The 13,229-nt window shown below is 37.3% G+C and overlaps 1 protein-coding gene across 3 annotated transcripts in view; it reads left to right on the forward strand.

Moving 5' to 3' along the window:
- Window positions 1-13,229, forward strand: part of VPS8 (VPS8 subunit of CORVET complex) — a 246,408-nt gene that overhangs the window by 133,416 nt on the left and 99,763 nt on the right. For all 3 annotated transcript variants that reach the window (XM_082693431.1, XM_082693433.1, XM_082693432.1), the window contains exons 31-34: window positions 3,172-3,254; window positions 3,991-4,075; window positions 4,883-4,981; window positions 11,353-11,442. In XM_082693431.1, the coding sequence (XP_082549557.1) occupies window positions 3,172-3,254; window positions 3,991-4,075; window positions 4,883-4,981; window positions 11,353-11,442 (357 nt within the window). The remainder of the gene's footprint in view (window positions 1-3,171; window positions 3,255-3,990; window positions 4,076-4,882; window positions 4,982-11,352; window positions 11,443-13,229) is intronic.

The raw sequence follows: 13,229 nt of genomic DNA on the forward strand, positions 1-13,229 counted from the left end.
CCCACTATAACTGTGAGCATGAAGAGAGCCTACTTTTTTTTTTTAAAGGATAGAAGCCTTTGCAGCTGTCTTTTTTTTTTTTTTTAATTTATTTGACAGACAGAGATCACAAGTAGGCAGAGAGGCAGGCAGGGGGTGGGGTGGAGGCAGGAGGGAGCCTGATGCAGGGCTTGATCCCAGGACCCTGGGATCATGACCTGAGCCAAAGGCAGAGGCTTTAACCCACTGAGCCACCCAGGCGCCCCAACAGAGCCTATTTAAAATTGATGGCCAGAGTCTGTCAGGTAAGCAAGCTACAAAATATAAGTACTTGCAGGGCTATGCTGGCCTTCTTTTTATTGTAATAGTGCCCAACAGCTGGAATGTTGAGACTCGGATAAAGAACAGAGGATAGGGGCGCCTGGGTGGCTCAGTGGGTTAAGCCGCTGCCTTCGGCTCAGGTCATGATCTCAGGGTCCTGGGATCGAGTCCCGTGTCAGGCTCTCTGCTCAGCGGGGAGCCTGCTTCCTCCTCCTCTCTCTCTCTGCCTGCCTCTCTGCCTACTTGTGATCTCTCTGTCAAATAAATAAATGAAATCTTTAAAAAAAAAAAAAAAAAAAAGAACAGAGGATAGCAAGGTGACCCTTTTGCCTGCACAGCTGTGTCCCAGTGACTGCTGCAGACAAGCTTAGGAGAGAGAATGACTGATAACATTTTGGTTATCTCAAATTATATTGAATACAGCTAATAATGTGGACCCCCTCACTTTGCCCCATTTCTCTCTTGGCAGGAAAAGTGAATGATGGTATGTGTGGTGTTACTATATAAAATGATAAGCACTTTTAATATAAAAAACTAAATTACACAGAAATAAAAATCAAATCTAAATGTAAAAGTCAAACTGAAAAGTAATCCTCATATAGTAGTGCTGTACTTTTGGAAGTCCCCTTTGAGACTATCCAGGTTTTTTCTCAACTCATTTGAGAAATAAGAAAATTGATACAGTAAATTGCTCAAGTTCACAACTAAGATCAGAACCCCTTCCGTCCCTTCTAATCTAGCACTCTTGTGTCATGTGTTATGTATAAAAATTGGTGTCTGCAGTGTTTTTGTGTGTTTTCTGGTGGTATGCTGATAAAATTTTAACATCTGGTTCCCCAGGTGTAGTTCTGATACAAATGTTGGTTGATATTTTCAATATTTAAGTGAATAAAATGAAGACACAACAGTGAAAGCGTGACAGAACCCACAGATCTATCAGCGAAGTGACTTCTGTGCTCAGCTCTTGAATACTGGAAAAATAATGACTTAGTTTTTTGTGCTATGCACAGTATAATGATTCTGACATGCATACTTTTAAGTTTGATTGCCTTATTTCCATCACTCTCTTTTCCAGGGATTGGCAAATTTTTAAAATTTTTTTTTTTTTTTTTTTGTAAAGGGCCAAAGAGTAAATATTTTAGGCTTTGGAGGGCATGTGGGCTTTTGTTTTTATTTGTTTTACATCCCTTAAAGATACAGTAACACCTGATTTTTACAGCATTTGCTAATTTCCCTAGTGTAAGTACGGATCTCTATGGCTGATTTCAGCCTACCAAAATGATGTTTTAAACATAGAACTGGGAAGAGATGCATAGTACCATCCCCTTATATAATATTTCCACCATACAGATGCAGTAACTAACCCCAAGAGCATGCATAGTAAAATGTAGTAAAATAATTGGGAAGTGGTAAGTTTTGAATGTTAATTACTTTTTAAAATTTAGTGTATTATAAGTTTATATAATTTAATTTTGTAACAGTTGCTGTGCTTAACAACTGGCATACACAATTCCTGAAAATGTAACAGTCAGCTCTGTTGAGTTGGTAAGACTGGCTCCAGCAATGGCATTTCTATTATGTTATTCCAAATTGAGGCTCCCAGGAGATGGGTTCACTCCATGGTTCTGTCTAACAGTACATTACAGTGCTCAAAATGGACCAAATTAGGGTTCTGAAAAGTAAAATAGAGATAGGTTTCATTTCTTCTCCCCCTTTTTGTCTTTGTTTAACTTAAGAGTTAATCAGTTTCCTGTGTTAGAAAAGTACTTTGTTGAATGCTTTCCTAAAGTTCTGGAAGGGTCATGTTCCTTTGGATCTTGAACTTAAGTATAAGAGAAAGCTTTCTCACATTGTCCTATTGACTATGTAATGATTCTATTCTATTTTAAGGTTTATTTAAAAATATTAATGATTCAGTCTCAACATCCTAGTCACTTTTTTATTCATCTACTTGGTGTGGTAAGGATTAATTATATGAACTCCAGGGTGTGTTTGTTTTTATGGTAAAATATATATACCATAAAATTGATTTTAACCACTTTAAGTATGTAATTCAGTGGCTTGAAGTCTGTGTCATTGTTGTATAACCATCATCACCGCCTATCTTCAGAACTTTATCTTCCTGAACTGAGACTCTGTACCCATTAAACCATAACTCCCCAATACCACCTTTTTCAGCCCTTGACAGCTACCATTCCACTTTCGAATTTGGCTACTTTGAATTTGACTACTTTGGGTACTTCATATGAATGGAATCACACAGTATTTGTCCTTTTGTGACTGGCTTATTTTGCTTAGCATGTTTTTAAGGTTCATCCATCTTCTAGCAGGTGTCAGATTTCATTCCCTTTTAAGACTGAATAATATTCCATTTATGCATATACCATATTTTGTACATCCATTTGTCCATTAAAGGACATTTGGGTTGTTTCCACCATTTGCCTCTTGTGAGTAATGCTGCCATGAGAAACCCCAGTGTTTAATTAGAGAAATTAACATGTAAACATGGATACTGCCTGTGGACACTAGATTTTAAAGAACCATGAGCTATTAAAGCACCAGATAAATACATGGACATTTTTGGCTTAGTGGAGGGTTAATTAGATAGTCTAATAAGACTTTATTTATAAACACTATGACATTCCTTCCATGTTTGAAAAATAGAGCCATTTATCTTTTTGTGAGACTTAATTACAGTATCACTAACATTATGATGGTAGTCTTCTGGTACCTCATACATGGGAAAGCCAAGCCAAAACTTCAAGTAATATGACCAACCAAAAAAAAAAGTTACAGTTTGTGTAGCTGAGTGGACTCTTACAGAGCTAGTAAATAAAAGTTGATTCCAAAGTGTTTATTTGAAATGTTCAGGTCCTTTTAGAATTGCTGCAGGCTGGAGGCATAGTTCAGTTTGAAGAGAGTCGGCTCATCCGGATGGCAGAGAAAGCAGAATTGTAAGTTGTTTTCAACGTATACGTTAGTTCCCATATCCTAAGTTAGACTTCTCTACCTGGAGGCCCAGTTGATGCATTGCCAATCCTTGATTAAGAAAGCTATATAAATAACAGCAGAAAGCCTAAATGCAAAAGTTCTGGTCTTTCAAGTCTAGAAATTAAGTTACATTTGCGTAAATTAACACTGAGTAAATTTGAAGTGCTTGTGCATTTGTTTTAGTATGAAAATGAAGTCTTATGATTTACTAGTTTAGTTTTTCTTTACTTAAAATTTCCATTGTTTTATAGATTTTTGTGTAACCTTATTCAAACATATTCTAAACAGTGCAGAATTTGAGATAACAAATAAGATACATTATGTTAACATTTATCTCATTTGTTGACTATTTCATTTGCCATATTTAATTCAACAGAGAAATAGTTTATATAGTTTAATTGATGACTAATATATTAACTGGTTTTATGTGACACATTGTTGCTTTAACATTTATTTTGTACCCAGCTTTGAAATTTCTTCTAACATATAGTATTCATATTCAGCAGCATTTTAAATGTGTATTTAGAGGAATGGCAGCCACTCCTGTCCCTTAAATACTGTAACTTCATTTCACAGTAGAAATAACATCTACTATATTCATTTTTCTTGACACTAACCTCTGTGAGCAAGCTCTTGAAACAATAAGCTAATAACCGCCTGTCTATTTGGTACTCTGAAATTTTCCCTTTTATGTTATAGCTATCAAATTTGTGAGTTTATGTATGAACGAGAACACCAATATGACAAAATAATTGATTGCTACTTACGTGACCCTCTAAGGGAGGTGAGTTATGAGACTGCTTTACCCTTTTTTTCTTACTCAGTCCTCTCCTCCCCTTATTAGGTAGACATAACTATTAAGTAGGTATAACTATTCAGGAGAAATGTTGGGACATCTGTTTGCTGATTCAATGTTGGGTTTGTTTTTGTTGTTGTTGTTGTTGTTCATTTATTCACCAGGTTTTTATCAAGTACTTACTATTAGCCCAGTATACACTGATCATTAAAATAGGTCTAGTTGCTGCAACTTTAGAACTTACAATCTAGTGATGGAGACTGACAGTAAGGAAACCAGATACTTAATTATAGATGTGATGAGTGCTTGAGAGGAGAAAATGGGCGCAACTTGGGAAGATATTGGGGAAACTGACTTCTACAGAGAAGCCAGGGAAGGAATCTCGGAGGAGGTGACATAGAGACTGGGTTTTGGAATTTGAGATGAAGCCAGTCAAGCAAAAGCCAGCAGCAAAGTATTTCAGGATAGGGACAAGGATAATAGAGAAGGGCATGATGTGAGATGAAATTAGGAATGTAGATAGGTTCCACCAAAGATAAAAGTATATGATATTCCCTCATTTGGTTAACGAATTGAGATCAAAATTAATTGGAGTGGATTTGCAACTTCCAAGAGTCTACCCTAAACATTAAATTCATTCTCTTTAGTGTCAGTTTTCCAGCAATTTAACTATCTACAAGTGGCTTACCATCTCCAAATAGTAGATACTTACCAAGACTGTTACAGATAGTGGATAGTGATTGACTATTGCTTGAGTGAATGAATGAATAAGTTGCATTGTCTTGTGTTCTTCAGGAAGAAGTCTTTAACTACATTCACAATATCTTATCCATTCCTGGACACAGTGCAGAGGAGAAGCAGTCTGTATGGCAGAAAGCTATGGATCATATAGAGGTGCTGATTCAATTAAAACTTTTGAAACTTCTCCATTTGTATGGATATGACCCAAATCAAGTATACGCTAAGTAACACCCAGTGTCATATAAAGTTGATCGACTTGAGGATTAACATCTTTTTCAGATTATTTATTTCACCTTGTATTCATATTCATAAAGTCCATGTCATAATACAATGTATTCTATCACGACTTCTGAAAATAACCCAAGTTCAATCAGCCGGACAACAAGCTGGAATATTGTGGGTTTTTAGAACCTTAGAATGACTCTGAGAATAGTATTGGTCGTTCTCCCTGAAATGGGATAGGGAGCCATTCCCCCCAGTCACCCAGTGGAATTTTACAAACAGTCCTCTAATGCGTCGTTCTCTCCGATGTATTTCTCTCTCTTATGTAACAGAGTGGTGATTCTCATTTTGTTTGTACATGCTATGATATACAAGAATACAGGAATTGACTTTGGAGCAAGAACTTTTTAGAAAACAAGCTTATAGATACCTAAATGGAGAGACTAATGCATGTGTGATGAACATGTGGTCACAGTGCATTCTTAGGAGGGGCCCCAGAATCAGTCCTCCAATTAGTTTCCTTAGCTTCATCATGTACGCTGCATCTCAAAAATCAACAGAGTTAGCGGGGTTTTTTTAAATCTATTCTGTTTAATGGATCACTGATAATTAAAAAAAACAAAAGTATAATGAAAGATGCCGAGGTAATACTGCTTTGGAGATAACAAATCTATAGCTTTTCTTCTTGTAGCATGGATCCGCTGCGGGTAGAGGAACTTCTGGTGATAGGTTGAGTGCTATAGTGAAAGATACATGATTATTCAGTATCTTTTTTTTTTTTTTAATTTCAGCGTAACAGAATTCGTTGTTTATGTACCACACCCAGTGCTCCATGCAATACTTGCCCTCCCTAATACCCACTACCTGGCTCCCCCAACCTCCCACCCCCCACCCCTTCAAAACCCTCAGATTGCTTTTCAGAGTCCATAGTCTCTCATGGTTCATCTCCCCCTCCAACTTCCCTCAACTCCCTTCTCCTCTCCATCTCCCCATGTCCTCCATGTTATTTGTTATGCTCCACAAATAAGTGAAACCATATGATAATGGACTCTCTTTGCTTGACTTATTTCTTTTTTTGTTTGTTTGTTTTGTTTATTTATTTATTTATTTATTTTCAGCATAACAGTATTCATTATTTTTTCACCACACCCAGTGCTCCATGCGATCCATGCCCTCTATAATACCCACCACCTGGTACCCCAACCTCCTACCTCCCTGCCACTTCACACCCCTCAGATTGTTTTTCAGAGTCCATAGTCTCTCATGGTTCACCTCCCCTTCCAATTTACCCCAACTCCCTTCTCCTCTCTAACTCCCCATGTCCTCCATGCTATTTGTTATGCTCCACAAATAAGTGAAACCATATGATAATTGACTCTCTTTGCTTGACTTATTTCACTCAGCATAATCTCTTCCAGTCCTGTCCATGTTGATACAGAAGTTGGGTATTCATCCTTTCTGATGGAGGCATAATACTCCATAGTGTATATGGGCCACATCTTCCTTTTCCACTCTTCTGTTGAAGGGCATTTCGGTTCTTTCTATAGTTTGGCGACCATGGCCATTGCTGCTTTAAAAATTGAGGTACAGATGGCCCTTCTTTTCACTACATTAGTGTCTTTGGGGTAAATACCCAGTAGTGCAATTGCAGGGTCATAGGGAAGCTCTATTTTTAATTTCTTTTTTTTTTTTTTTTAAGATTTTATTTATTTATTTGACAGAGAGAGATCACAAGTAGGCAGAGAGGCAGGCAGAGAGAGAGAGGAGGAAGCAGGCTCCCTGCCGAGCAGAGAGCCCGATGCGGGACTCGATCCCAGGACCCCGAGATCATGACCTGAGCTGAAGGCAGCGGCTTAACCCACTGAGCCACCCAGGCGCCCCTCTATTTTTAATTTCTTAAGGAATCTCCACACTGTTCTCCAAAGTTGGCTGTACCAACTTTCATTCCCACCAACAGTGTAAGAGGGTTCCCCTTTCTCCACATCCTCTCCAGCACACATTGTTTCCTGTCTTGCTAATTTTGGCCATTCTAACTGATGTAGGGTGGTATCTCAATGTGGTTTTAATTTGAATCTCCCTGATGGCTAGTGATGATGAACATTTTTTCATGTGTCTGATAGCCATTTGTATGTCTTCATTGGAGAAGTGTCTGTTCATGTCTTCTGCCCATTTTTTGACTGTTTTGTGTGTGTTGAGTTTGAGAAGTTCTTTATAGATCCTGGATATCAACCTTTTGTCTGTACTGTCATTTGCAAATATCTTCTCCCATTCCGTGAGTTGCCTCTTGGTTTTGTTGACTATTTCTTTGCTGTGCAGAAGCTTTTGATCTTGATGAAGTCCCAGAAGTTCATTTTCGCTTTTGTTTCCTTTGCCTTGGAGACATATCTTGAAAGAAGTTGGGGTAGCTGATATCGAAGAGGCTACTGCCTATGTTCTCCTCCAGGATTCTGATGGATTCCTGTCTCACGTTGAGGTCTTTTATCCATTTTGATTATTCAGTATCTTTAAAAAATTGTTATACATAAGGAAATTGATAAGAAAGGATGAGCTCAGAAACTTTGAGGAAACGTTGCTTGTGATGTGAATTCTTTGTTCGGGTTCCTGACAGTCATAAAGTTTAGAGAGATGGGAAATGTGCACAGCATCTTACGTGAAACATGTGGTGTGAACGGTGGGGCAGTCAGTCACCAGGTATGTGGTCTGAAGTAATTGCTATGCTTTTTTCATCTGTAGGATTGAGAACATACATGTTACTTAATGTTACCCTATTCCTGCTAACAAAAAATTGAATACATCTTCAAGATGTGGGAAGAATCCAAGAAAATCTTTCTCTGTATACATTATCTTTTTTCTTTAATCATTTTGTGTTCTTTTTCCTTTCATCATTCCCTTTGTGTTCATAGTTGCATTATGGCTTCTTCTTCATTTCACTTCATCTGCATTACGCAGTGGTTTGAGCACATGGGCTCCAGATACCTGAAAATGAAGCTGTGCCTCGTGATGAATTAATCAATGAGTAAACAAATCATGCAGCAGAAAACTCATACTGGAGAAACAAGAAGTATTTTTTACTGCGCAACATTACTTCTACGGGTTATTTCCCCCACATCCGCACATATTTTTACCTTGAACTTTATAGTATTTCTTAAGGCTACAATTACAAATACATAGGCTTTTTGTTGAAGAACTTCCATGGCTTCAGTAATGTGAATAAATTCATTGTATAGAGGGAAAGGTCCTCAGAATTTTCTGACAGTAGACACAGTGCATAGATTAGTGGTTCTTAACACTTGAGGGATTATAGAACTCCTGTGAGAATCTAATGAAAGATTTGGATCCATATATTGTTCATATACTGTGCATGTACACAAGCTACATAGTTTTGTTTACAATCTCAAGGATCCACAAACCTCCTAAAAGCTCTTCTTAGATTGGGTCTGTGGATTCCGGGTAAAGAATCTCTAGTTTCAGTGATTTTTCCAATATAGAGAAAACATGTTTCTTTAGATTTTTAAAAAATGTTTTTCATTTTGAGGCACCTGGGTGGCTCAGTCAGTTGAGCATTTGACTCTTGATTTTGGCTCAGACCATGGTCTCAGGTTCAGAGATCGACCCCTGTGTTGGGCTCTGCACCACCGTGTATCTTTTGATTGGAGCATTTAGTCCCTTTGCATTCAAAGTAATTATTGGTAGGTCTGTACTTAACTGCCATTTTGTTACTAAGAATTTAGTCCCTTTGCATTCAAAGTAATTATTGATAGGTCTGTACTTAACTGCCATTTTGTTACTAAAGCTTTTGTAATTTTCCTCTGTTCCTTTCTCTCATGCTCTCTTCTTTCATCGTTTGTTGTTGGCTTTGTGGTATAATTGGATTCTTTGTTCTTTATTTTTTGCATATCTTTTCCTGATTTGGTTTCAAAGCCATGTTATGGGGATTCATCTTCCCATGCAGGCTCCCTGATGCAAGAGTCTGTTTTCCCTCTCTGTGCCTGAGGTGTCCATCCCTCCTGTGGACAGTCCTGTTAGTCCATTTAGCTCCCTAGTGTGTCTCTACCTTTCCTACCTGCTTCATTGGGGTCTCTTCCCTATATTTAGCTGTGGAGAGTTTGTTCTGCCAGTCTTTAGGTCATTTTCTGGGTAATTTGCACTAATGTAGGTGTGTAGGTGTTATCTAGTTGTATTGGTAGGAAATGGTAAGCTTAGGGTCCTCTTACTTTGCCATTCTCCCTGCCTGTCAACCTTCTGTACTTCTAAATATATTTTATTATTAACTGGTCAGGTTCTACCAAAAAAAAATTATTTTATCCTTATGATAGTGACAGGGATTGCACTAAATCTCTGTTATTTTAAATTTAATTGACATCTTTACAATATTGAGTCTTCCAGTCTATGACCTTGTGGTTATAAGCCTTTATTCAAGAGCTTCTGTAAAGGTTTGCAACTTTCTCTATAGAGAAAATAGGTCTCTATTCTTCATTAGATTAACTGTTATAATTTTATATTTTTATGGTAACAGTGCTATTGTTAATGGTTTGTTTTTAATTTTTATTTCCAACATAAGTACGTTTATTATAAGGATTTTTATGGAAGGCTTCTGTTTCTGGTATATTAACAGTTTTTTCATAAATGAGTTTTTTCATCTTTTCTTTCTTAGTATATAGTTATCGTGAATCTTATTGGTATGAAACCAGCCTTGAATTCTGTGGATAAATGTAACTTGATCCTGATAGTATCCTTTTCAAATATTGTTGGACTTTGTTTTTATTTAGGATATTTGTATCAATGTTTATGATTAAGACTTATCTATAGTTATCCTTTTTTGCCCTCTTGAATTTAGGTGTCAAAAAATGTGCTAGTCTCATAAAATGAGCTGAAGTTTTTGTTTTGTTTTGTTTTGTTTCCTGTTCTCTGTAAGAGGTTAATTAATGTTGGCATTATTTCTTCCTTAAATGGTTGCTAAAACTTACCAGTGAAGCTCTTTGGGCCTGGAGTTTTCCATATGGAATGATTTTTGAGTATTCATTCATTTCCTTAGTGATTACAAATCAATGTAGGTCTTTCTAATTGTTAAGTCAGTTTATTTATTTATTTGTTTGTTTGTTTGTTTTAAGATTTTATTTATTTATTTGACAGACAGAGATCATAGATAGGCAGAGAGACAGGCAGAGAGAGAGGAGGAAGCAGTCTCCCCGCTGAGCAGAGAGGCCAATGTGGGGCTCGATCCCAGGACCCTAGGATCATAACCTGAGCTGAAGGCAGAGGCTTTAAACCACTGAGCCACCCAGGCGCCCCTGTTAAGTCAGTTTATTAAACAATTTTTTCTAGGAACTTTTATCCATTTTGTCTGAATTTTCAAGTTCTTGATATAAATTCGTAATAATTTCTTTTTAATACCTTCAGATCAGTAATAATATCCCCCTTTCATTTGTGTTGTTCATTAGTTGTGCCTTCTCTATTTTGATACGTATTATATAAAAGTAGTCTAAACTATAATTACTTGTGTCTGCTCACTATTATTAAAGAACAGGTACTACACAGAAATATTAGATATATCATCAATGTTGCAGTCACAATAACTTGTCTCATTTTTAATTGAGAATATGCCACATTGATGTGGTGTTGGTCTTTGCATTTTTGCGATGTAAACATACAGTGGGAAGGTTAGAAGAGTAGGCCACAGAAACCAAGTTAGAAGAGAGTTTCAGGAAGATAAGTATCAGTAATGTCTAGGAAAGTTCAAGGAGAGGGCAGGTTGGAAGTCTTAAATTTAATAGAAATAGATCTTATTAACAGTGGTAAATAAACAGTTGTCAATTTCTTTGTCTCATTTAAGACTTGTAACCTTAAAATGTTTTAAGACACTCCTTATTTCAAAATCTACCAGCCATTAGGAGTAAAGTTTTCAAATTCTTAGCTGCAAAAATTGCAACTATCCCCTTTTTTTTTTCTTTGCTTCAGTTATTACTTTAAGCTCAAGGGTGAAATTCACTGACAGGAAATTTGGGAAAGCTCTTGTTCCTTCTGTTTATCCTGTAGATATCAAGGCTTAAATCCAGAGTTTTAGTGCTTTCATTTTCTAAGCATGAATTACCTTTTATATCAAAATCTAATGTTTTACCTGGCATATTTCTAATTTTGTTCACTTGTAATGTGCCTTTAAATTGGGACCTTATATTGAGGTCTTCTGAAGTGTAGTGTAGAAGCTCATGAAAATACTGAAGTAGGTAATTATGCTTCACATCTATGGAAAGTCTATTTAAACTTAACATAAAAGATCATTTTATCTTTTCCTTTCACTTTAGGAACTTGTATCCCTGAGGCCTTGTAAAGCTGCAGAGCTGGTTGCTATTCACTTTTCTGAACAGATTGAAACAGTCATTAAAAAACTTCAGGTAAATATTGCAAAAATACATTGGGAAGAAGCATCTAGTGGAGAGACAATTATTGCATATTCACTTAAGAACTTTGTAGTAATTTCCTCAACAGATAGTTGCCGTTTAAGCATTTTCTACACATGGTATGTGTGTATCTATATTTGGAAGCAGTTGTGTGATGATCTCTGCATCTGGAAAGAGTTCATCTTTATGTATAATAAATAGTAACATCACCAAAACATTTTTAGAACTATGCCCTGTACTTAATCTAGAATTAGTAATCCATAGAAGATTCCACCCCCCCTTTCTTTTTTTGTTTTCTGCTATAGAAACTACAGCTCTATTCTCTTTGAGGTTAATGTTATTTATTATTTATTCAGACTTTTGTCATCCTCAAATTGGGTTAATACTGACTATTTGGAATTTTTCTTGGAAAATCTTTTTTTTTTTTTAAGATTTTATTTATTTATTTGACAGACAGAGATCACAAGTGGGCAGAGAGGCAGGCAGAGAGAGAAGGAAGCAGGCTCCATGCCAAACAGAGAGCCCGACGCGGGGCTCAATCCCAGGACCCTGAGATCCCACCCAATCTGAGCCGAAGGCAGAGGCCTAAACCTCTGACCCACCCAGGCACCCCTTTCTTGGAAAATCTTAACTAGAATACAGTTATATTAATGTTGAATATTGAGATGCTCAATTTGAAGTGTGATTTAGTGAACATAGTATTCCACTTGTCACTATTATTGCGGTGCTGATAGTGTGTTTTGCTCACTGTTGTTGGGGCCACAAGTTGTAGGGGTAGGGAACAGGATAATAACAACATAAAGCATGACCTAGAGTCCTCAAGTGCCCATAATTGTAGGAGGGGGTAACTATGCAAGAGGAAAGTCAAGGCAGTGAGTGGAGGGCACCTGGCATGAGAGACAAAGATATGGAATCTATTAATTTAAACACTTAACTGTGGCCTCACCATGTACGACAGGATGGTAGGCTGTGGTTTGCAAATAAGAGTGCAGCTTTTTCTTTAATTTTCCCTATGGAAGAAAGAAGCACTTACATAACATGCAAGGTTATAAGTGCCACACCAGACACGTGGAGAAAGTGTTATAGAAGCAAGAGGAGAGAGAGAGAGAGACTGTCTGAGGCTGGCAAGAGCTCCCAGACATGCCTGGGCTGGGTCTTGAGTGATAGACACCAGCTTTCCAGTCAGAAAATTGAGAATAGCTTTCTAAATAGAGGATTGTGTATATGTAAAGACTTGAAGGCATGAAACAACATGCATATCCAGAGAATGGCCAGGTCTGTGAAGCCTGACATGCTGGGGGCAGTGGTGGGAGGAGCATTCAGGTGGGCCAGAAAAGGTCTGAATGAGGGAGGAGTTAAAGGTATAGGGCCTAGAAACCAGAGTTTGCACTCTGATACTGAACTATCTTATGTGTAGTGCTAAGAAATTATATTTTATCTTCTAGATAACCTAGAGAATTATTAAAGTTTTCCACCAAAAAACATTATCAGATTCATTTTATATAGAAAATTAGTTTTATCATGTAGGGAGTGGACCTGCAAAGAAAGCATATGGAGAACAGAGACCACCTAGGCCAGTTAGAAGGTGAAGGGTCTTGGCAGAAGATGGTGAGGTTGGGGATTAAGTGGCAGTGATATGGATGGGTTCAGGATGTGTTTGTGAAGTAAATCATGTAGGGCTTCAAATGAAGTTGTAGGTGATGGGAGAGGTTAAAAGTGACTCCCAGACATCAGGCTTGGCTGTCCAGCCTGATGAGTTTCTTTAATTCAAGATAAAGACA

This window comes from Mustela nivalis (genome assembly GCF_964662115.1).
Source record: "Mustela nivalis genome assembly, chromosome: 1".
In the NCBI taxonomy this organism is placed as follows: domain Eukaryota; kingdom Metazoa; phylum Chordata; class Mammalia; order Carnivora; family Mustelidae; genus Mustela; species Mustela nivalis.